At 43.1% G+C, this 25487-nt stretch overlaps 2 protein-coding genes across 5 annotated transcripts in view; one reads left to right on the forward strand and one right to left on the reverse strand.

Moving 5' to 3' along the window:
* Positions 1–3746, forward strand: part of PPP1R9A (protein phosphatase 1 regulatory subunit 9A) — a 132734-nt gene extending 128988 nt beyond the window's left edge. For all 4 annotated transcript variants that reach the window (XM_027639457.1, XM_027639456.1, XM_027639459.1 and 1 more), the window contains one exon: positions 819–3746. In XM_027639457.1, the coding sequence (XP_027495258.1) occupies positions 819–1031 (213 nt within the window). In that variant the 3' untranslated portion in view covers positions 1032–3746. The remainder of the gene's footprint in view (positions 1–818) is intronic.
* A 4087-nt stretch (positions 3747–7833) lies between these two features.
* On the reverse strand, positions 7834–24992 carry LOC113945376 (serum paraoxonase/arylesterase 2). Its single transcript, XM_027639461.1, has 9 exons — positions 24866–24992; positions 20982–21052; positions 16708–16763; positions 15652–15817; positions 14435–14561; positions 13402–13602; positions 12657–12738; positions 12007–12135; positions 7834–11097 (listed from the first exon to the last, which is right to left on the reverse strand). The coding sequence occupies exons 1-9, from the start codon at positions 24937–24939 to the stop codon at positions 10939–10941; spliced, it is 1065 nt and encodes a 354-aa protein (XP_027495262.1). The 5' UTR covers positions 24940–24992; the 3' UTR covers positions 7834–10938.
* Positions 24993–25487: the final 495 nt, after the last annotated feature.

Here is a 25487-nt window from a genome sequence, read left to right on the forward strand (position 1 = left end):
AATAACACAGAGTATAAACCCACAGCAACACTTCAAGAAATTCCCATATGCACTTGGATTCAGAAGCTTCAGAAATAGGGCAATTGCTTTGTGAAAGTTCTTGGTGTATATAATGTACCCGTATTTGCATGTGTAAATCATATAGCAGTATGTGTAAGTGGTATTTGCATGCATATATTTCTTATCCCGCTCTGTTCTGTGAAAGGATGATTCAGAGAAGATGGTGGACAGAAACGTATCAGAACTAGCAACAGAATAGTGGATTATTGGGATACTGGAGGCATAAACTGATACCAGTTGTACTGTATTAGAACTAAATATAGTTTTGATGTATAAAGTATGTATTGTTTCTTGTAGTGAAAATACAAACCTACTTCTGCCAAAAATAATTACAGGAAGGAGTTGTGGGAAGCTCAGCAGATCTGAAAGTCCAAGTTTGGTGTTTCCTTTCTGCATTTTTTTAATGGCACTATACTAACTCTAGGGGTTTTAGAAGAGTGCAAGTGAACTTTTGACTAAGGCATAGCAGTGAAAATTGGGAAGTCTTGTTCTGTGTAGACTTAGATGACTTCAAGAAAATAGTTTATTTGCCTTATTTGATCAATGGAATCAACATTGGTAGTGGCAATGAGGTCTCATTCTTTAATATTCTAGAAGTGAAAGGCATGGAAAGTACTACTTACAGATCAGATCTGAGTCTGTCTCAGATCTACTTAGTTCTTACAGTCATCTACCTAAGAGTTACTATTAGAATATGAAAAAAAATTGTGACAGATTAAACCATATGAAATTCTTTAATTTTGTTTTCTCCACTTCAGGCTCTTGGTATGACATCTTCCCAGGACAGAGCAATCATTAAAAAAAAGCTAAAGGAAATGAAAGCATCCTTGGAGAAGGCTCGCAAAGCTCAAGAGAAAATGGAAAAGCAAAGGGAAAAGCTTCGGAAGAAGGAACAAGAGCAACTGCAGAGGAGATCGAAGAAAACAGACAAGTGCTCATCAGATGCAACAGAGGGCACTAATGAGCAGTGATAAGGAGAAGTGCGGCTGTGTTCAGAAAGTGGAGGCACGTCAAGGGAAGAGGAACTCATATCCACTGGTGCCCCTTCAGCTTTGTTGTATTCATCACCCAAGATCGTGTACAGAGAAATGGGGCTATACATAGAATGACTAGGGAAATTTATATTGTGTAGCTTTCTTTTCCCGCATATCCAGTTCACGCTTGTTGTTGTTGCCACGTGAAACAACCCCAGCCCTTCGGTTTGTTTTGTTCTTGCTGACAGCTAACAGATTTCATATTTGTGTGGTGGTGTTTCCTTCCAAACTACTCTTCTCTATTGAGCTGTGTGTGTTTGGTCACTTCAATAACCAGCATGATGCCAAGGAGCATGGTCCATTGCTTCACCTCTTCTGAATAGGATGGCCAGTCAATATAATTGGTGAACATTTCTTCAGCTGGGTAAAAGGAGTTGTGCTCTGTCTGATAAGACTTGACTTCACTTTCTAACTGGAAGTTCACCTTCTTTACAGTGTTTGGATACTCAGTTCCATCTGCTGGAGTAAATTTCATCCTGTGTCAGTAACTTTAAGCGACACTGCTCGGGAAACACAACTGTTCAGTGACTTCTTATACACTGGAGATAAGACAGGAGAGTCAATATTCCCCCTGGGTAAAAGACAGGAGGTGAAACTCTTTCTGTTAACTGTACAATAGTTAATCCAGGAAGGAGGCAAAGCCTTAAATGGTTATGTGGGTTTACACAGAAATCTGAGGATAACATTTATCCTTTAGATATCTGAGCAAGGATAAATTTCTAACTAGAGCACAGCGTATATATCTGTATAAATTTCATTGTGCTCCCCGTGTGTAGGCAACTTTCTTATAGCACACTCCACTTTCTTTTTCATGTGTTTTGAACAGGAAACTAGGTTTATTTTGTTTTGAGGTTTTGGGGTTTTTTTCTAGGAAAAACACCACATCTTCAGATTCATTCTCCAACAAGCATTGGAAGAATAAGCTTTGTGCTCTGCTATTATGAAGCTGTTGTTAGAAACAATTATCCGACTTGAGTCTGCTAAAGATTTCTATTTTTTACAGAACTGCACTTTAAAAAGAGGAAAACGAGTGATTCTGGTTAAAATTAAATTCAGTACATTGCTTTTAAGGTCAGTGCTACCATGGAGATGATGGTTACTAAGTCCAAAGCTCCCACATTTTAACTGCTTTGATTGATGTGTTTAAAGAATATCCCCACCAATACCTGTATTTTGGGGCATTGGCTGTAGAATGCTGGCTTAGCAGTGGTCATATTATATCTTTCAGAGATTCCCGTGGTGCGTGAGGCCATCGGTGAAGCCTGCTTTGTAGTTTTGACTATGACAAACAGAAGCAGTGTAGGGTGTTACTGCCTCTTAAGAGCAGTATTAAACTATACAGTATTTCTTCAAAAGAATGGGGAGACAACAGGCAAATCACAATGAGAAGCTGGGGGTATTAGCTTTACAGTTGAAGCTAACGATGTAGCAGTTGAGAAGCGCCACTTCCCATTCATGCATCCTGGAAGTGGCAGTCTTCATCTGGTTTTGCCAACCCATATATTGTTTTAGATGGTGATGCAAAGTTAGAATCTTGAACTTAAAAACATACCAGCCTGAAATTGCAAATACCGAGTTCTTTTGAAGAAAATGTCTGTTTTAGTTTGGCTTGGCTTCTCTTCTGCTCTCTGCAGCATTCAGATTTGTTTCTGCAAAGTTCTCTGAAGCTCAGGTTTGAAACACTTGGGGTGCACTGCTTATAGTTACATTTCTTTTGATTCTAATCATTTCTTTGACATATAAAATGGTCTATAAACTGAGAGAGTGTAGTTCATTTAAAATTAATACACAGCAGATCTACTTAGCATTAGCTTTATTTTTCCTTCCAAATCCAATTTCTACAGGTTTTTGATGTATATTTTATTCAGCTCTAAAACTGAAATTGCCATAAAAGATACTTTCTGATATTTCTGAAGGCTTGCAGTATTTTTCTTGAGATAGACCACTGGCAGAAAAATACACCTGCTAACAAAAATTACACATTGCAGTAAATCTTTCTGTGCTCTTTATAGGAGAAAAATTATACAAATGTTTAACAGCCTCATAAAACTAGCATTCTTTGAGTAAGAGAAGTTATCTGGAAGAAACTGGAAATTTAATCTCTTAAATACAATGTTGATAAATGCATTTGATGATGATTTTCTTTTTAAGTTATGTTTACACTGTAGTAATGTTTAAGTGGTTGTATATAGTAATCTCAGGTGGTGTCCCCATTTTATGTTCTTTGTTTTCTTAGAAACCTGAGCAGACTGCTTGACTGAGTTTTCATTTTTGCTGCTTAGAACAGTGCCTAGTTAATCTCTTTGTAAATTGTGTTCTTATTCTGCAGAATAACTAATTCGACTTAAGTCCTTTAAGTATTCAGGGGATTTTTACTGCTTTGTGATAATGTAATTTTGTTATTCTCAGACTACAAGAAACAAAAACAAAAACCCAACTTAAAAAAATAGTAGCTTAAATTTCAAATAAAACTATTAAAATGCATTTTGATCAACATGTGAAAACTAAGCAAACAGAACAATGTCAAGAATTTTGCTCTTCTTTCTGTGATAAAAGAGATTTATGTGGTTCCTTTTATTAAATATGGCAACTCGATCTTGGGATGCGTAGAAATGTCACTGGATAACAGACATAAAGCATAGTTTGAAACTTTTCTTGCTGTTCTACAGGATCTTTAAAATTGTGTTGCATTTTTTCCCCTTGTATTGTGTAATGACATATGAAACAAAAGATGGATGTCTCATCATTCTTAACCCAAACTTCCTGTAAACCAGTGCTAAGTCAGAGTAATATGCGGTTTGATGTAATAAGAAGAAACAAATTTCTGGGCTAAATGACTTGGCAGACTTTCTCATTTGGCTCACCTGCAGGTGTACTTGTTGCCTACTTTGTGTATTTATTTCTGGAGCTAAAGCTGTTTTGATTAGTCTGACTTGCCTGGCCACCATTAAACTGCTGTGCAGGCAGCATGGTGTTTCCATGCGCTTGTGTCATCATTACACCCAGGTAACCACAGCAGGCTGATGAAGTTATTTGCTCTCTGGTTTGGGTGGTAGGCCAGTTCTGTAAACTCTAGTTTCTGCTCATTGCTGCAGTATTGCCAGGTTGTGAATATATTGAGCCTCTAAAAAGGTGAAGAAAGGACAGTTAGCAAAAAATGAAACTCAGAAAGACAAAATAAAAGATACAACACTGCAAGTTACTTTAGTCCGGAAAAATCTATTATTATACTGACATTGTGAAGGAAGTTGTACCTCCTTGCTCTGTTCAAATCACCCAAATATACTGACATTAGTTTCCGTGTGGTGGGTTCCTGCACCCATGCAACTTCCATGTCAAAACTCCCAATTTAGTTTCAGTCTGCCTAGGGAGATCAGGACCAGGGTGTAAGGAAGGAGCAGAGCTCGTTCATTGCAGTGCACAGCGATTGCCCACTGCTGTTTGCACTTCACCCCCTGCTCTGAGCAGGTGGGGTGGGAGTTATTGTAAGTGGGGCTAGTTCTAGATCATGGGTTAGAATTGCACAGTGGAACAGAAGCCAGTAATAAAAAGCCAGGCAGAGTTGGCTTGTATTTCAGTGTATTTCAGTGTATACAAATTTGTATTTCAGTGTATACAAATACTTTTGTATTTTTTTAACTTCTTAAATTTTTTTTCCAATGGCATCTGTTGTGCTGTGACTGTAGTCTGCTGCAGGGATACTACAAGAATCGAGCTTCACTAGAATTACTGAGCAGCTTTCCTTTGAAACTTGCCAGCCCTCAGCTCTCATTAACGCTGAGCATTAGGGTTGTGTTTGATGCTGAGCATTAGGGTTCCTCATACTTTATTGCTTCCATCAAGGCCTCCTCTCCTCCTGAGCTGCTCCACCTTCACCTCCTGGCTCACAGACTGGCAAGTAAGAGGTGGGCAATGATATATCATTTTTGAGAATTAATTGTGTTTCACTTCTAAGAGAAAGAATGCCACTTGCTAATAGTGCAGAATCCATTTCTACAGTAGTAAGGAAGAGGATCCTCATTTACTTGAGTGCCTGTATTCTAGGAAGGAATTTTCTGCTTTTAATCCCAACTTTGATTTCTATTGTAGCGCTTTCAGCAGTTTGTTTTTGAGCAGGATAACAGGTGTCACGCGAGGCAACTTGCCCGCTCACCACAGGGGAGTGTGGGTCATCTGCACATAGCACAGTCCCTTTTGTTAGCCTCCTCTATGGATTTCACTGTACCTTTTCCACCTCTAAAACTGATTTTTCAAAGCTGTGACACCTTAGTCATGACACTGAGCCCTCCAATCCCTCAGTATAAAATGGGCTTTCTGCTCCTAACCAGCCGTACTAACTGGTACTTCTGCTCTCAGCATTAAGTAATTATTTTAAAAATGCACATCTTACAGAAAGGTTTGGCTGTAGTGCCTTGGGCTGCCTGTTTCTCTGGGAAGAGAGGACTGTGTTAAGAACAAGCTGTACGGTTTGTGAAACTTGCAGCGTTAGGCGGGTCTCTTCTTCCAGAGAGGTGAGGAGGGCTCACAGTTCATGAGATCAGATCCAACCCACATAAACCAGGACCCTGGGCCTCCTGATGGGTTTCCAGTGGGAGGTTTGCTGCTGACACTGGTGGAAGTGGATTTGGGCCCCAATGTAGAAATGTCTGAAGGAAAGGGAGATCACAGGACACCAGACATAAGGAATAACCAGCCTGTTTGGAAGTGGAGAGTGCACAGTGAACCTCTTCTGACTGTACTTTCCCATATATATTTACTGTCTGAACAACTGCTTTCATATTTCCCAGTCATGTTGTGATGGTATCTCACTGGTCACTGACATGTGTTACACATATTGCTAGAAGACCAGGCAGCTAAAAGACTAAAATGCACTGTGCTAACTGTAAAAATTGGCTTCTTACATTGTTTCTTTTTATATGGTTAAAGAGATGGTTGCGCTCCAGATTTTTTCATTTTTCTTGTCTTTTTTTAAAGAGATCAAATGTATATGAAGTGCATGTTATCCTGAACTTTTTGTTTGTACATGTTGATGTCTGATCACCTGCATGAAGGACACAGTAGTGCCATGTCTGAGCTTGTTCTCTTGTGCTTGGTTGATATGAACTTCTCTAGATTGTTGAGTTTTCCCCAAGATAACTTTGGTTAATATTTAGTTATTGGGAGACATCAAAACAAAACATCATGGTGGCCCTTTGTTTTCTTACAGTTTAAATACAAACAAGAAAGCCTTGTGGTTTAATTTGTTAGTGTAAATAAATTTCTTGCCAATGAGTATTATTGTTGTTAGACAACGAATGCAATAAAATGAGAAATCCTGAATCTTTATTAGAATTTGTATCGAGTCCTCACTTTTCTGACCATTTGTTGGTCATTCCAGAAGAAATATTAAATGGTGAGCACAACTGGACAGCTGCATGGGCCAGACTGGGGGTGGGGTTGGATATGGACCTTGCCCTGCTTGTTCTTTCCTTCCTTCTGCTCAGCCAAAGATTATTTTAATCCTAGCTCATGGCCAAATTGGCATGATTCACAGGCCTCCAAGTGGGTCTCATTTACAATCTGTAATTATGTGAAAAGAAGTGAAAAAAAAAAAAAGAGTAAGGAAAGAGAATTACTCTTTTTTTTCATATGCCAATGAAATGTAGAGTGCAATCTTTTGCTGCAGGTTGATGTAAAAATAGGCTACTTTCACACTGATGCTGGTCACTGTTTGTTTAAAAGACTTGAATTAGTTTTGGTATATAAAAAAATTTACCGTTTTATATTTAAGTGTAGCTTAGTTACAACAGGCACTTTATATACTCAAAGTACAGCAGTTCTTCTACTGAACATATTTAATATGTCTTTATTTATTTGATTTTAGTAGAGGATTAAATAAAGGAAAAGCAGAGGGTGCAGACTGTCCAATTTGTGTAGTCATTTCAGTGGATTTACATCTGGCAGAATCTAGGCCAAATACTCTGCACTTAATCTGCTTAACCCAGTTTGCGTTTCCCAACAAGTGAATCATAAACCTTACTTTCTGCTAATATGGCCACCACCTGCAAGAAGATAAAAAGAATCCTCAATCCATAAAATTATTATCTTAATTAAAGGAGATATACTAAGAGGCTCCAAGTCCACAATTGACATGTAAAATGTGTCTCCTCAACAGCTTCCTAAGCCATCTATACATACATTTTTCTTGTCTGTGCAAGTTGTCCCAGCTGCAGTTTGATTTCTGAAATACCCAGAACTGCTCCAGTCTCTACAGCTTGTTAAAGATCATGTGTTATACCCTCCTCCAGGTTACAAGCATGTATTTTCCCTATGCAGGTTACGTTGTGATTGAGAGGCCAGGCTTGAGCTGCATCTTCCACCACTGCTGTTTCTGCACTGAGGCCTCCAGTGCGTTTATGAAGTGGTGATGTCATGCCAAGAGGTAGAAGCTGTACCCCACTATGGCTCTTGCTGTCTCTGTCCTGCTCAGCATCACTTGAATGAACGGTGGCCCAGCTTCAATTCCCGCCTCTGCACTGCAAGGCTGGGGTACCTATAGAGAAGGTTGGCAATGGGCTTCCAGTCGTCCTCACCTCAGGTTAAAATTCAAAATGTTACATCAAGTACCTACAATCTCTCTCCTCTCAAATGTTGTGAGAAAAGATAAGGCACATCGCTTGCCTATGCCTCAGTCTGCAGGCAGACCAATGGGAAAGCCTTCAGCACAGGAGTCGTTTAGAACAGAAAAAAAAGCCAGTGATGAGTGAAGACAATCTTTATTTTCTGAAAGGCTAAAACCAACAAAAAAGTAAAAGTTTGACAAGATCCAACAATGTGTGGATTTGCTTATTTGAAGATGTTTTAAGCCACTGTAAAATTTGAAGTTAATGTTTTTATGGGTTACTTCTGCCACTGCTGAGGGAAATGGTTATTGCATTTCTACAAACACAGAGTAAATCCAGGACCAGCAGAGTGGCTGATCAGCATTTCAGTGTGTTACTGCCACTAATGCATGATATAACTCTTTAGATGGCACTTTAGAACAAATAGTAGCACAATCCTAAAATAACCGCTTTAGAATGCTTGTGCAGACTGTTGATGGCTAATCATGAACAAGTTAATAGCCCAACCTCTCATTGCTGTGTGAACTTTCTTCAGAGCAGTCCTTTCAGCTTGGGCTCTGGGAATGACATCTGTTCCTCAAGACTGAAAATGGATTACATGTTCCTGTAGGAAAGTACACCACTTCCAAGGGAAGCTGAAAGTGTCCCGCAGGGAGAGAAGTTGCTAAGGAGCAAGCAGCAAAGCCAGGGTTAGGTAATGCCAAAGGCAAGTACAGCAAAGGGATGAGATAAAAGCCGCCCTCATTCAAGGCCAGCTCTGCTCTGTGGCAGGGCTGCACGCCATGGTCAGCAAGATTCAAAACTGTGATCCAAATGGTTGAGTCCTTGTCACCAAAGCCTTTGTGAGCAGACAGTGAAGCCTGGGCAGCCCTCAAGTCTGCAGATCAACTGTGAGCATTTTGGAGAGGAGCTGTGAACGCAGTTTGTGCACAGACCTGCTAATGCAGGGCCACCACCAAGAGACAAGTCAATTAGCCACGTGGTTAACTAATGCTCAAGTCTCCCCTTCTGGCCATCGGTAACCCCCGCAGCATGTGCCATTTGTACTGGTACATGCATGTGAAAGAGCTTTCTGCCATGGCAGCAGGGGGAAGCTGCTGGCATCAGGAAGGGCGCAGTGACTGAGCCAAACATGCCCACTGGCTCAGTTCTTCAACCTCACAGAACTTGTGCCCAGGGACTTGCCTTACACCAAGCAGGGTCTGTTCCAGCGAGCTTGGGGCAGCACAGGGTGCAGGAGATGCTTTTTGGGGGCAGGAGATGGGTGATGTGGCAAGACCCACAGCTGTGCACAGGAAGGGGGATGACATCATCCCTCCTGTACAGCAACACTGCCTCAGCCATGAGCCCTGGCATGGACTCCTTGCTCTGGTTAGAGCTGTCCCTTTCCGTCAGGGAAGGAGCGGCAGATCTTCTCCTACCAGTGGATGAAAGCCATTAGGCTTGTTAGAAAGGAAAAGCACAGGAGCCAAGAGGTGTCAGTACACACATTTGTTCTTCAGGGCCACTGCTCACCCAAACCTCAGCCTGCAGTACTGCCTCCTCTCAGCGAGAATGGGAAAATCCAGACAGAGGAGGGTTTGCACATACTCTGCCTCCTGCCTCAGTGTTTGAGCCACTACAGAGTGGGTTATTTTCTCTATCTTGTAGGCACAAGTACTCCTGTGTTTTCAAAGTACTGGACTTTCCGTGTACTCTCCAGACTGGAGGGGCTGTGGCTGGTGGTGGAGCAGACTGCAGGAGGGAACAGCAAAGCTAGCATAGCAATTGGCACCCCAGGGACTGGCTCTCTCTCCTCCCAGGCTCGCCCTTCAGGAGCAGCCTGTCTTTTTTCTCCATACAGTGGGGGAAGGACTGTAGTGAGGAAAAGCTATTGCATCAGCTGAAGGATACAGAGGAGCTGGCAGCCCTGGGGAGGTCTGTCTGGTGGCAGCATTTGGAGGGGCTGCCAAGATGCTGAGAAGGGCCAGTGCAGGCAGCACAGCAGCAACCCCTGCAGGAGAGCCACCACAGGTAACACAGAACCTTAAACTGGATGTCAGCATCTCACAAAACTGGAGGGCTGATCACAGCTGGGAACTTGGAAGGACAAAAAGAGCAGCAGGAGCTGCTCTGTGGGTAAGGATATGTACACTGATGCAAGAAGAGCTCACTCCATGAGCAGGAAACCAAGTGGTGGCCAAAACAGGGGTTTCTGGCATCTTGCTGTGCACACTGGAGAGCACCAAACTGATTTCCAGCTTCAAAGGACATTTCAGTTCACTGAAAGTGACTACTAACACTATTCCAAAACCACCAGCTGGTGGAAACCTGGATAGGCTGTTTAGCAGTGTGAGACATTATCAGTAACTGATGCTAGATAAACAGGAAGGGGTGCCTGCTGCACAGTAACACAGTGGGAATCGGCTCCGGACCGACTGAAGATAAACACACAACGTGTGACCAAGGCTTGAGGGTAGTTGCTGTGGCAAAGTGTCCAGAAATGCTCCCTTTTCTGTGACAGACAACAGTAATTGCTAATGCACTTCTCAATGAAGGTGCTCAGGACATGTTTCCCACTCTTTAAGAGTAAAAAAAGCTTTTTTAAACTCCCTTTGGAAGACTCAGTAAGAAACCATTCTGAAGTGATACCCTACTCTTTTCTCAATAGAATTAAGAAAAATTTAGGAACCTGAAGTAATGTTAGGAAATGGCTTGAAGGGGGAAGGGGAAGTGGATGAGACTGAAATAACATTTATTCACCTTCCAGTTATTCTGGAAGCATTAGGGAAAGCCAATAGGCAGATTCAGAAGAAGACCCACTCACACAGTCCCTGGGAAGGCCCAGGGGTCAGTCACAATAACACACACCACACTGGTAGTCAGCAATTCTTATTTACAAAATCAGTTTTCTCATGGGGAAAAAAAAAACCCAACCAAAAAACCAAAACAAAATCCAGCCAGCAGAGATGAGTTCAATGTCTGACAGTTTAGTCATTTGCAATCTGAAACTGAACTTCAAGGTAACCCTTTGTTACTGATATGGGGTCCTCCCCATTACACAAATAAACTAATTTCTCACCTTCAATTACATTTCCTTCACTATTGTGTAGAAGTCTCATTTTGGAGAGGAAGGCTAAAATACATCTCTATTACTGCAGTTAACCTTTATTGGAACAGTCTCGTTGTTAGCAAATCTAGCAGAAACTGAGTTCCCAAGGAATTAAATCCTTTCCACTGCAGCAGATCTTACCCATGACGAGCTATAGCTCACAGTAGAGAGCTCTGTGGTAGACTGTGCCAATGAGCAGTTTTCCCTCGTAGATGGCTGCCACTGAGCTCCCCTGCAGCACAGAGCCGTTGTCAGCGTAGACACGTGTCACCACAGGCTCCTCTGAGAGGATGTTCTGGATGCGCAGAACCTGCCAGAGGGGGAGGATACATCTACTGAGATGGCCGCAAGTGGAAATGCTCCATGTATGGAGGGAACATCAGCATGTTAACTTAAACTAGTTAGGGTGATCAGCTGCTGATAATTACAACCATGTGATTCCTGTGATAGGGCCTTCAGGGAAGCACAGTCCATGAAGACTGAGTTTGGAGGTTTTTTTAAGTGGTTGTGCAACAGAGACCCCATGTCTAAGGAAGGTAGTCATCCCCACTCCAAGGAATGTGCACAGTTTTTTCCAGCTGAAGAGTTAGTTAATATCTTCTTATTTTCATGCTTTTTCCATACAGAATAAACAAATGCCTGGTACCATGTCTACTGCTATTGAACATGGTAATTTTGAGAAGTGTCTTACAGGGCGCTTCAGACAAGGCTGAAATCAAATGGACACCAACCAGCCAGCTGCACTTGTGGCCACTATTACCCTGAGGCCAGTACCTCATTGATTTCAGAAGGAAAGAAGAATTACAGTGTCACCTACTGATGAATCACACTTGCCCTGATTAATCAATACTATGCAAACGTTTCTGGTCACGCTTTGCACTCACTCAATCATGTTTAGTTTGGCAAAGATGTGCTGGCTCGGTAATTAATGCAGTTCATCAGAATCTGGGTGTGGCCACAGCTGCACAGAAAGCAGCCTGAGGAGTCCAAAGTGACTGAGCTACTGGGTAGAAAGTATTCAGTTGTCACCTGAGGATCTGAACAGGTGTTTGTTAGTGAGTATATGCTGTTTGGGCTTCCACTTGAAGCAGAAGCCAGCTTGGTCTTTGCTTTCACAAAGGCTGGCCAGGCCCTTCTCTATGTAATGCAGTTACGTTATACAAAACAACTTTTTGGCACAGATACAACCAAGAGACCAGTGATGTCTCTCAAGAGGCACCTCAGAGGCAGGAGGATTTTCAGGATCATAGTAGAACAGCTTCATCCCATTGGGATGACATCCTGTCCAGATGTCTCCAGTGTGAGGTTCAATAGACAAGTTATCGACCAGAGTGTCCAGCTGCAGTGTCTATCCAACATAAAGCAAAAACAAGAAGTTAAAGCTATCAGAAGTCCTGGAAGTAAACTACAACATAATGAACAGACTTGTCCAAGACTCTCATCTGACATCTTAGATTTATTTTTTTCTTAAGAAATATTTTCTCCCCCAGTACTGTTTTTCTTTTCCCCTGGTATGTATCATCCCCACCTCATGAGAAACCTGCTTGCTGCTCTGAGCTTCCCCTATCAGCTCATTCACACCTACATGTTTGTTGATTCCTTCAGTTCTTTGTGCTCTGACCCACACTGCCTGAGGCAGACTTCCACTGTGGCTCAACAGCACACCCAAGGATTCCTCTCTGGTTGCTGGAGGGAGGGTGGAAGACCTGAAGCTCTGTAATAGGGCACACAGCACCTCTGCAACCCCACAGCAGGAGCCACCCAGACCAGAACTTTACACACAATCATGTTGACATCTCAAGCATTCATGGGGACTATTCTGTCCAAAATTCACATTTGGCTCTTTTTTATAGAACAGCAGCACCTTACCTTCACGTGAGTTAAATTCCAGTTAGTGTGTTTTTCCATAACATGAACATTATGATCAAATACATCTGCAACATAGATGTACCTTCAAAAGAAAGCAAAGCACCTCTCAGCAATGTGTATGAGTAAGAAGACACAAAAACCAGACAGTTCCTTCTGTGTGAGCCCAGCTCTTCCCATGAGGAATGCCAGCCCACAGTTCTCACACAGCAACAGACATTGCAAGCAGGCCACAGGGCACTGAAATGAAGCCAACCTAGTGAGATGCTAATGTAGCTTCACACTGTGCCAGTTCTTCTATTGCAACACCAAAACAGACCTTGGAACTAGAAATCCCCAGTTATGCCTTTTTTTTTTTTTTAATTTAAGGTCACCTGTCCACACCACAGGACTGGTTGATTCGGTCACACGGACTTTAGGACGGTAGAACATTCCCCACTTGCAAAAACTCTGCCCTGTTAATCCCTGCAAGCAATACAGACAAACTCCTGTATCGGCTGCTTTAAACACAGCAACCTTTGATCTTACTGCCCATAAACTACGATGCAAAGGAGCAAACATTGCTGCTGAACACCAACACACGCAACCCCGTGCTGCAATCACTCTGTACTACTTACACTGCACAGGCAGCACCTTGCCCTATATGAACCAGCTTAGACACCTGACCATGGAGGTACCATATGTACAAATCAGGATCTCTGGATTCTTCTGTGTGATCAAACAAAATCTAAGGTAAGGAGAAACTTACTTTCTATCGGGTGAAATGTTAATTCCATTGGCTGAACAAAACCCAGTTGCCACTTCCTTAACTTCTTTTGGACTGTAGTAAACAACATTTGACCAAGTTAAACCCAAGAACACCTCTAAGAACATCAAGATGAAGTCGGTGAAGTAGTGGTCATTGGTAGCATAGAAACTATCTGGCCCCATGGCTACTATATCATTCACACTAAAAAAAAAAAAAAAAAAAAAAAAAAAAAATTGAGAAAGTTAAATAAAATAATGAAATGAGACGTATGAAGAAACGTTTTAGGACTGCCCAGAATCCAGGCAGGACATGGTCATCCCACAGACATAAGGGTGCTCCAATTAGAGATGGTACTGCAGATAGACACTGAGCTATTTAGATCCTTTTTACTCCTTTTTTTTTTTTTTTTGTGTGAGCCAGGACTGTGCAGTGCTGAGACCTGAGCAAGACCATACGGCATCAACTAGAAATCTAGCTGCCTGTCCATAAGCCCATGGAAATTCTTCTCTCTTTTCATTACGCTCAAGTGAAAAACTGAGAACAGGCAGATGCTGTGACAACTTTATCAATCTGGTTCTGTTTATCTTACAATCATTTTGCAGTAGGACAGACCAAGAAAATTTTGTACTGAAAAAAAAAGAAAAAAAGACAAAGCTAAATCTATGTTTATTTTTACAGTGTAGCATAGCAAATTCAGAATAATAAAACATCTGGAGATTCATATCTGCAATGACCTAAGAGTGGGCTACATGAAAGAAGGAGAAATTGATGCTAAGCTAATTCACTGCCATCAATCACAGCAGTGCTTAAGACTAGTTGAGTGAGACAACTATTAAAAATCTAATTTACAGAAGAGATTGGAGAAACATTGCTTTTGATTACATAGATAAGAAGTAATCAATAAGAGAAACAGGGATGCTGGCTAAAGAGAAAATATCACATATTAATAATACCTTAAAACCAAAAATCATCCTACATTGGATTTCATTCAAAGCAGCCTGTTCTGGAGGAAGATGGTACGTGGGTCCCATACCTTGCCAGAAGATCATGTTGAATGGTTTTCAGGTGTAAAAGAGAATTGTCATCTTCTACAAATTTAAACAATTCTACTGTGCTCTTCTGATGGGGATGGTTCACAACAAAGAGGTACACAGTGTCATCTTAAAAAAAGAAATGGAAACAGTTGAATTCTCTGCAGCAGCTTTCACGGCTGAGCACCCCCAGTGCTGATGCAGCCTCTAGTACAGAGCACATGCCAAGTTTGGTGCATTTGTGTCAGGGCTCTTCAGAGGCAGAGGGACAAGTATCCATGTACTGCAGGATGCATCTGCAACGAGGTCCAGATCTCCAGCTTCATTTCTCCCAGCCTTACTCAGGGACCTGCTGGGTAAACTACATGTTTGCTATTTCTATCAAGGAAGAAGGAAATCACAACCTCATCCTTGTGCCTAAGCCAATGGGTTTTGCAATCTGTGAAACAGCCTCAGTCAACTGGAAGAAGGATCTATGGCCCAGCCAGTTTGGGCTCTTTGGTTTGTTTATTACATCCTCTGAGAAAGCAGAAGGAGCTCCTGTACCCTGTTGTAAGGCTGCAGCCCTTCTGCCCAGCCCTTCTGGTAAGACCCTGAATTAGCCACCACCGATTTCTCCAACACCTTCCCTTAAAGGGTGACTGTATGGAGACACAGGTCAAGCTGCAGCAATGGTTCTCTTAATATCTGCAGACTTCTAATTGCCCTGCTAAAATCCCCAGTGAAAGGACAGGCAAAAAGATACTTTATTGGTAGTCAGAACCTGACACAGGAGAACATATCTTGGAGAGGAGAACCTGGCTTGGACAAAGAGTAACAGAGGTTTTGGTAATTTACAGAGACTTGATAATTTATTGTTTTGCCACAAAAGTTTCCACTCTGGGCACTACCAGTTGGTGAAGGATGTATCTCCTCAAAATACCTGAACCCAGTGTGAGACAGGTGTAAACTGGCAAAGTACATTTTCTCTGGCTTTCAACTCAAAGTTTTTCATGTTTCCTTTCCTTTTAATATTCAGGACATCTTTCTGTTTCAGACAGACTGAGATTATGTGCAAGGTTGTTTTCTTTGATAGATGACATTTAGAAAATAGCCCAACAAAGACAAAAACCCCAAAACCCTTTTGTCTCCTTGCAAGAGCAAGCTACTGTGGGTGCTGCAAAGGGATTTCTGTTTGTGCTCTTTAGGACAATATTTGCCACCACCTCAAGCTGTTTACCTTTGTCTACATAGGTGCTGATTCCATGAGGGTTAAATGATGACAGATCAAACCCTCGGCTGATTCTCAGTTCCACTGCCTTGGGATAGTCTTCATTCAAATCCATCAAAAATATTTCACCTGTCTTGTCTGGAGCAAAGCTCTTTAATCCTGGATATTTCAAGCCCTATAGAATCAAAACATAAGAAAATTATTCCTGGATAAAAAGTAAACAGGAGCATCACAGGGCTGAAAATGCTGGAGTCTTGCTCTGACTTGCAAGAATACATCAGAATGTCCCCCTGCTTCAGCCTGCTGAGCCACAATGGAGGTGGAGGGACCGGCCCTGCTCTCTCTAGCCAGCCCTCAGTCACAGTGCAAAGGGAGCAAACCGTATGGAGGGTGCAAGGAGCCACGCCCAAGGCACCACAGCCCCCACCGCAGTCACACTCCGTGTGCCAAACCCCTCTACAAACTGACACTGTGGGGGAACCAGGCACCACCACAACATGGTAAAACCATGAGGAGCAGCAGCAGCGCAACAGATCATGATTTCTTGAATGCATTTTGCCACATTATCATTCCCTGGGTGTCCTTGGAACACATAGATGAAAACATCAGCTTTTGTTTTAGAAAATGATCACCTGCCATCCTGATTGCAAAAGAAAGCTGGAAAACCTATGTCCTAAAGGCTAAAAAAAAAGTCAGGAACAACATAATCAACAAACAAAATCTGATTTTTTTTTTTAATTTTGGAATTCAGACATCTTCTTAACATGGCAGAGGACTGACATTTCAACATTTCAATGAAGTAGCATGAAAGGAAGTCAAGGTTACGTGGGCAGATAAGTCAGTGCAATATACATGCTTCAGAGCCACCAACACCACCTCTGTGTCAAGAAGTTCACTTGCTCAAGCAGAAGGGAATGACAGCTAAGCCAACACAGGACTGGGCTGTTCTTAGGGAGCCAGCCAGCCTTGTAGAAAAAAATTCTCCCTCCTGATATTTTCACCTATGGCTTCTGCAGGTAAGGAAGAAAGCAGGCTCCTGCATGGGAAGGTGCCATGAGCACTTACAGAGCTGATGAAAGCTAGTCCATTGGGAAGTATGTCGATGTCTTCGGAACCAGCTTCTGCAAAACAAAGATAAACAGGGTTTTTCAGGTGACATTAGATATCTCTCATTGAAAAAAAAATCCTCTTTAGTACAATTCCAGCTCTCATGAATGCCCCTTTCTGAATGACTGAGCACACAATGAAGTTCAGAGGAAAAGATCACTCTGCGTTAAAAGCAGTAGCAGAAGACAGCATGTCAGGTTAGGAAATAGTACTGCAGCTCACTTCATTTTGGGGGCTTAGGGGTGCCCCTGCAGTGGCCAGGCAGCCTCTCACCCAGCTCCATGTGCCCCCGGACAGTGTGGGATGAATCACCAGGTTCTGACGACAATGTTCTGCAGCAATCAGTGTGGGCAACAAGATTTCCAGGGGAGGACCATACCCATGATTCGGGCCTCAGGCTTGCATAAGGCAGCTCTGAGAATTGTGCATGCTAATTCTCCTGGTTGAGCTAGGACACTTCACGAAGATGGATTGCTAAATATTTAGTTAAAGCTCTCAAGTGTCAGAGAACCTACTATATCCATAACAGCTAAGGGCTTTAATAGTTAGACCACACTTTTCACTGCAGGTAATCATTTCCAATATTACCAATTCCTGTATATCCTGTAATATTTTTCCCTGGTAGGAAAGAAGATAAAACAAAAGCCATTAAGCGGAGAGGAACCAGAACCCCCAGTTCATCCATCCAGGAAAGTTCCTCCCCAGCTCAGACCTGGGAAGATACAGTGGCACAACTTCTCACTGAGGGGCAGGGTCAGCACCTTCTCAGCCTCAGGAAACCTCTGCTCCACTCCATGACTCCAATAAGCAGAGCATCCCTGCCTTCTGAAGAGCAAAAGGTCTGGAGATTCATTTTGGGGGGAGACAGCCTGTTATCCCACCCCTGGGTTTTTGTCTGAGTTTTCACTGGGCTCAGGCAGAAAGCAAACATCTGCACTGATGTGTCCAGAGACACAGTGTCCTCTGCCAGGGGAGGTTTAGGTTAGATATTAGGAAGAAATTCTTTACAGAGAGGGTGATGGGCTGCCCAGGGAAGTGGAGGATTCTCTGTCCCTGGGGGTTTTTAAGAAGAGACTGGATGTGGCACTTAGTGCCATGGTCTAGTAACCATGGCGGTAGTGGATCAAGGGTTGGACTTGATGATCTTGGAGGTCTTTTCCAACCCATCTGATTCTATGATTCTATGATTTAGAGCCTGTATTTTCCAATTAAAGTTTTGAATTGGGGCTTTTTTTTTTATCTCAGCTTACAGTCTCATTTAAACCAGCAACTCCTTTTCTTTGCCTTAGTCTTTCCACTTCTGGGTTAATTTATAAAATGGGGTTAGTGGCGATTCTCCACTTCCCGGGATTGCTGGGAGGATAAAAGCACAAATAAATGCTGAGAGGCTCAATTGCCATGGTGACATGAGCTAGACAGACTGCTTTTGCTGGCAGTACACACTGGTGAGTGAATAAACAGAGATATAATCATTTATCGCTACTGAATCAGTGAGGCTGCCAAGCAGAAAGATGAGCAGGCTAATTGGGAGCAGATAATTAAAAACTACAAGTTTCCGGTGGAAGGAGAGCACTCAGAGCCCCACACCCAATTGCTTGGGAAGAAAGTGCCCAGCAAAGCACTTTTCAGGCACTTCATGGCCAGGTCCTGGTATGTGTGGAAGCGACTGAGTGCCATCAGAAGAGCAGTGAAATGCTGATTCAGCACAACCCTGCTGAGCCAGCACCAGGGAGACAGTGAGGAGGGGATGGGGGCACAGCCGGCCACAGGGAAGCTCACTGGCTCTCCTGTGGGCCCCATTTTGGGAGGGCTGTTGCAGGTACTATATGGCATGAGAGAGATAGGAACTGGTTACCTGCAGGATATTGCTTAATTGTATCACTGAGCCCAGCTTGTCCATTCGATTATCTAAACAGGCAGTATTTAAAAAAAATTAACAAATATTGAGAACAATTACTACCTACTCTAGAAATGCTGTTCTTTATTTTATCTTAGATTGATATATTCTGCAGGTGTATCTAACAATAAAAACCGCATCTGGATTTCATGTCCAAAAGCACGAGACTATTTTGCCTATATCCCAGGAATTGTTCCAGGATGAAAGTATTTCTGGCAACTTCTTCTGTAGCTTCTTGAACTTTAGGAATTAGAACCGGAGATAGGGTTACTTTATTATAAACCAGTAACATGATTAGGCACCAATAAAAATCAGAACCTACTGTTTATTCTACAAATATAGCCTTTCCTACGTATTGGTGAATGAAGTTTTTTTGCAATCTTTTATTGGCTTGTTCAATGTTTGTATTTGTGCTTGCGTAGCACAGTATCTGAAAAGCAGAATAGATCAAAGTCTTAAAAATAGAGATACAGAAAAGATGAAATTGCAGAAAGAAAAGGGGATAGTTTATTTTGCTCAGAGCTGATCCAGCCCTGGGACCTATGTCTCACTTAGGAGTTCAGAAGGACTGTTTTAAACATTAAAATAAAAACATAATGTTTATTTAACTTTATCATAGCACTTTAATGGAAAAAGGCCCAGGAGGGGTCCATGGAGAAAGGCATTCTTACACAAAGGCACCCACAGAAGCAATCTTACAGATCTGAGTACAGCAAACCCTCTAGTCTGAATAGTGCTACCTATGCAGCAACTAGGCTTTAGGGGTCCTTGATCTCCCTGAATAATATAACCTCCCTAGTCATAGCAAATGAATTTTGGAAGATATTTGAGTGCACATGCCAACTTTTAAGTTTGCACAAATCCTTTGTTATTTCTCTTTCTGCCACATTGGATATGCTGAGTTAATTTCTGGCATATTAATTTATCTAAAGAGCTGTAAACAACAGAGCAAAGGCAAGGTGCAGAGCTCAGTGTGCAGGGACAGTGTTAGAGGAGCACAGCAAGAAGCAGAAATGAAGCTCTGTAACCTGATCCACTGCAACCTCCAAGCAGAGATGGGTTCTCAGAATTCACCTAATCTCCACGTAAATGTCAGGCACCAAAAACGAAATGCTGTTAGGAAATTAAATACAACTTTATTTTTCATTTCCAGCTTTATCCTTTCCTCAACACAATAATCATGTTGCAAAAAAGTCTTAAAAAAGATTGCAACAGTGAAAAGCTTAAAAGAATTATATTAACCACCATCAAAAAAGCATTATTCAGCATCTTGTATGAGTAAATTACAGCTCAATCTAGAAGATCTGGAATTTTTTTCAAATGCAATTCTGTACATAACCTCAGGCAAATGAACTCAGCATATACTCATTCGTGGCAGTAATTTGACTTTACAAAGATGCTTGAATCCTGACACAAGGAAAAAGCAAGATTTATGAAATCAACTCAGTGACTAAGCAAGCTCAAAGGCAAGGCTGTTAAAGCTCATCCAATGATGTTTTTACATATTCAAAATCCAGGTAAATTTCAAAAGAATTTAAGACATTTCTGAAAATACTAAGGAGGGGAAAATCCCCAGCCATTAAGCTTAAAATTATTATTTGGGGAAAGGGAAACACAAAAAAGCAATCAATTTCAAAGCTATCCATTTTATACACTGGTTATCCTAATCAGAGAGAAAAAAAAACAAGACAGAAACACTGGTGTGTGCTAAACACATGATCCAAAGTACAAAGTCAACATTTCGGCCACTTTGTTAGCAAACATAACCCCTTGCTCTTTGAAACCACACAGCTGCATTGCACAACCACGCCGGGCTCCTGCCTGCCATTGGCACCAGGTGGTACCAGCCAGCTCCTAAATCTCCACAAAATGCGGCACTAAGGCGGGCAATCTTGGCTGGCATTTAGCAGCCGCTCCTTCACCATGTGCCTGTGGTCTTCTCCAAAAGCTTGCACCCTTGCAGCATGTTCTGTCTTCAAGATGTCACCACCGTGTGACAGACACCTGTAGGTACCTGCCTGAACAGCCAACATGCCCTCATCTAAAAGCCAGATCATTTCCTAAGGGGCTCGGCAACGGAGAAGTGTTTGCAAGGTACTCAATTTCAAGAAAAGGAACAGAAACTTTAAATACCGAAGGCAAAAAGCATTATATCAAACTAGTTTTTCAGCACAATTTTCTTCCTGCAGTTTCTCCCTACCTCCAAGTCCGAGTAACAAATGAAAGTCAAATGAGCACTTAGTTTTTCAGGATCAGGCTTGGAAGCTGACTTTAAGAAGCAGTTACAAAATAAGGCTGGACAAAAGCAAGGCACTCAGTTATTTTAAGCACATACCAATTCCTTTAATGAGCCGGCAGTTCGGGAGTGTTACTGGGGCTACTTCCCGTGAAGCATTGAGTCTGTTCCTGCAAGAGAAGAGAGCAGGGTTAACAGCACACAGCCAGTTTCAAAACAGGTAACATTCCTAGTTTTTAGTTTTATTGTCTGCTCCATCGCAGCAACAAATCAGCCATAAGATACTGAATAGACAAACCCCAGAACTACAGCAGCAAATGCTCCAAATCACTGTGGTAGTTACATATGTCCAGGGATTAAGTGGTTGTTCCACACTGAGTAACTTCGGAAACTTGATTTTGTTCATGAGCGTCAGGAACAAGCTTTCATGGCCCATCCCAGCTCAGACAATAAAATAAGGCAGCCAAATTTTCTTCAGGTTTCAGTCACTTAACTATAGTAGTATCCCACAGTTAGGACCAGCATTTCAGATGAGGAGAGGACAACCTTCTACTCCAACCCAACAGCTGTATTTGGTGACCATGCCACCAGCAGTTGCACCTTCCTCATTTCTTAGTCCACATTCAAAGGCAGTGATAGCACTGTTGTGAGGCAGGACTTGGTAGTACAATTTTCAGCAATTACTCTGTTCCTTCTTCTCTCCTCATACCACTTCAAGCATCACTCTTCAGCAGTGCTTATTTCATTCACAAGTGCCCACAAAACTCAGTCTCTGGTTCATGCTTCACTGAACAAGCAGATACAGGCAGGTACCTACATGAGTTCCTATTTCTCAATTTCCTCCATTCCAAGTTGTTTGCAAATCCTTATGAAAGACACCTCACTACCAGGATTGCTGTGTTTGACCATGCTGGTCCACAGTGCCCTAAGAAAATATATTGTATTTCTACATGAAAATGTCAGGGTAGAGTACTAGAATATTTCTTCCTTTTTTTTTTTTTTTTTTGCCCCCAGAAGAAAGCATTTAACCTAACATAGTTACTCCTTTGCATGTCTATCCTATGCATGTGTTGAGGCTATTGCTCCAACCACAGGAAATTCTGAACGCAAAGATCCCATAGCAAAACCTTGCCATGTTTATGTCATAGTTTTAGGCATAAACATAAAGTAAACAGTAGTATCAGTCAGTGATATGAAAAGTATGTGCTACAGCTGAGCGTCGTATGGTATGTCAGTCCTGCTTGTTTTTAATCACTTAAAATATGAATTGCAAATTGCTTCAATGCTGTATCATTGACATAGGTTGTTAACATAAAGCCAAAAGAAAAGATGAAAAAGGATAAAAAGTGCAGAGGACAGCAAGGGAAAGGAACCAAGTTAAACCCTCCCAAGCCCTCTCTCTCCAGCCCAGGAGTACTGACAGAGAATTACACTGGCTCCCAGCTGACAAACAGCACAGGAGGAATATCAGCTCCCCCGTTGCCCACTGGCAACTTGGCACAGCCAAATCCACCAAGCACCCAAGGGTGGCTCAAGGCAATCCTGCCTGATGTTTGCACTGCTGCCTGCTTAGGGCTTTTCCCTTCCCTGTTTTCATCAGCTTTTCCCAGGCAGGCTGCAAGCCACCCTGAGCCAAAAGCACAGCAGGAACTCAGCTAGCAGCCAGAGAGGGATGATGATATCCCGACAGCATTCCCAGGGAAACACTTCATGGGCTGGAATGAGAGTAATTCAAAAGGACACTAGTCACAAGGCTGCAGCACATATAGAGGCTTTTCCAAAATGTGTCAGTTTATCTACCTCGCACAGCCTCAGCCACTCAACCAGATGGCCTAGATAACTAACTGGCCGTACCAAGAACACAGCAGGCCTGCAATATATGGAGGATGCAACTTCAAAAAAAAGAAGGAACTTTTGCTACTTGGTGCAACCCCAATGCACGGCACCTTGTCCCACTGTTTCTCTTTCCAGTTTCAGTCCTATGCCCACTGTCCCTCTTCACGGGACACAGAGGATAGGCCTTTCCTTCAGCAGGAACCCGTTGCATATTCAAAGACCTCTCTTTCAGTTTTCCTCATCTCTAGACTTACCAACCCTGGATTTTTGGGGTTTGGTTTTGAGGGGTTTTTTTGACAGGATTGAAAATCACTTCTTATTTTGGTGTTGCTCCCAATTCTTTTAAAACTGTCAGCATCTTTCTGGAAGTAGGCTGCTGTTTTGAACATAGTATGCAAGTTCAGTGCCCTATGGGTACAGTGTTACAAAATGATAACATTGTGTGTGAATATATAAATACATATGAACAATATCATATGCATATTGTTCTGAGGAAAACAGTAACACGCATTTTATAATTATATAATTCACATTCACATTTTACAAATTAGCTCAGCGCTTTCTTCAGAGAATGAGCAGTTTAAAATGTTGTTTGGGGAATTGGTGTCATTTCAGCTGGTAACACAGAACTTCACCTGTTTTCTGCTGTACGTGCCACAAAATACGAAACTCGGAACTGCAAAGACTCTTTGCTGCATTTCTGCCTTCTGGGTGGGGAATGGATAACAGAGACACATAGCAAGAGCTAATTACCCACAGTTTCTCTTAATTGTGTTAAATGACTTTTAGAGTACTTTGTGAACTGAAGTTGTGTGTTTCCAAACTCAGCAATCATCCTAAGACCTCTGCTACGCTGGAATTTGCTGAAAACACAGCATGCAGGAAAAAACCACAGAGAGCTACAGAGACATAGGGGATCCTGTTTTTATCAGGAGATTATCCTTTACCAGATTTCCAATATTCCATTTGTTCATTCAGATTGGAGGAGATGTGGGGACCGTTGCTCTCTACAGCCCTTTGAAATGTCTCACCCCAGTAAAGCCAGGGAATGTTTTCCAGCTCTGCCATCCCAGCTCGTGTGACTCCAGGGCAGGAGGGTTCTTCTACCGCTGTGGTTATCACTAATGCCTGATGTGGATTTAGCGCAAGATGAAAACACATCTATGTGAGGTACCTGGGTCCAGGCAGTATAGCCCCCCTTCTGTAATTACCTACAATTACCCAAAATTCAATTACCTGTCTGTTGTTGCTTTGAAATCGAGCATTTGGAGTCCTTGTGGACATGAGCAAAATTATAATGATGTAGTTGCCTTCTGACACAGTAATTCACCACCACTTTTCTGACCTGAAATGACCATTTATGTGTTTGGTAGCTTTCAGGACAGAAACTGCTGTAACACCATGGCATGAGGATCATGATATGGTTGGGTATTTCAGCTACAGCGAGGTCACATCTTAGGACCACCGAAGCCTGTGCTCCGTCAGAGGAAACCTCATGTACACAGGGGCTATTGATATCCAGAGGTCAGCTTTGGTAGAAAGTAACACACGTTTCTGACAAACTAATTTCCACTTACTGTTTGGCCAGTTGGTGGAAGATGAGGTAAATTCGCAGATAACGGGTTTTGATATACCCCGGTTAACTGCAGCCTCTGTAAAAACAGAGGTACTGGCCCCCTGCCCCAGGGCACCCTCTCCCTTTGGCCTCCTGGCTCCCAGCATCTTCCCAGGGAGAGTTTCACATCCTCCCACTGCAAACGGCATTTCCATTGCACAAATGCTCCCGAAGTTAGTTTTTGAAGAAAGAGGATGAAAAAGGCATCGCAGTGCCTAGTTTTTCTCTGGGGAAAAACGGTTCCCTTGATAATGATGATGATAGCGATGGTGATGATAATGAAGAACCCTTCCCCTCTGGCTGCCACTGCACTTGTGCAAGTGCGGGTGTCCGCCGAAGTCGAGCCCCAGCCCGGGAGCTGCGGTGCCCGCCAGCTCGAAGAGCAGAGGGGAGCCCTCGCCGCCCCGCGCCCGCCTCAGCCCCGCGGCAGGACCCGGCTGCCGCCCCCCCCCTCCCCCCCCGCGGGCCACCCCCGTCCCGCACCGCCGGCACCGCGACCCGCCGCTCCGAAACCCCGCAGGGCGGCTCCTACCGAAGGGCCAGCAGCCGCTCCGCCACCAGGGCTGCCGCTATCCCGACAAGAGCCACCGCCAGCAGCTTCCCCATGGCCGATCCCCGCTCCCGACTCTGCTCCGTCCCGACCCGTCCCGCCCCGCCGCGCCTGCCCGGGCCGCCCCCGGGGCCCGGCGCCCCGCTCCCGCCGGCAGTGCCCTCCCATCCCATCGCCTCCTCGCCCCGCCCGGCCGTGCCCCGCACCCGCGGCACCGTCCCCCGCCTCACGGCCGGCGAGCGCCAGGGACGAGGGAGCCGGACAGTGGCCCTCTGGAGGCTCCATGCTACAGCTCCCATGGGAAGGGCAGGTGGACCAAGTTCCAGCTCTGTTATTTAAAAAAAAAAAAAAAAAAAAAAGAAAAGTGTTGTACAAAAATAAGTGTGTCTGACCAAGACTGTGTGATGCAGAATGTACAAGTACTCCGTGTACACCTCTAGGCTGAGATGTACATGCTAATACATGTGCACTAACAGCAAAGTTTCCCCCCAGAATGATGCTTCCTCCACTGCCATGCCCCCACCAACAGCTTTCTGCTGTGTGCAGGACAAGGGCTACAGAATCCACCTCGGGGCTCTAGGGTTCCTCCATGCAGCAATCTGCT

The sequence above is a fragment of the Corapipo altera genome, unplaced genomic scaffold, assembly GCF_003945725.1.
Source record: "Corapipo altera isolate COAL_440 unplaced genomic scaffold, ASM394572v1 44, whole genome shotgun sequence".
Classification (NCBI taxonomy): domain Eukaryota; kingdom Metazoa; phylum Chordata; class Aves; order Passeriformes; family Pipridae; genus Corapipo; species Corapipo altera.

What these genes read in the sequence shown, in the direction of transcription:
- LOC113945376 (XM_027639461.1), bottom strand. Translation starts at nt 24,939, where the DNA reads ATGGGGAAGCTGCTGGCGGTGGCTCTTGTCGGGATAGCGGCAGCCCTG. An exon ending in GAGCGGCTGCTGGCCCTTCG is followed by an intron (nt 21,053 to 24,865) that starts GTAGGAGCCGCC and finishes CTTCTCTTGCAG; the next exon opens with GAACAGACTCAATGCTTCAC. An exon ending in CCGGCTCATTAAAGGAATTG is followed by an intron (nt 16,764 to 20,981) that starts GTATGTGCTTAA and finishes TTTGTTTTGCAG; the next exon opens with AAGCTGGTTCCGAAGACATC.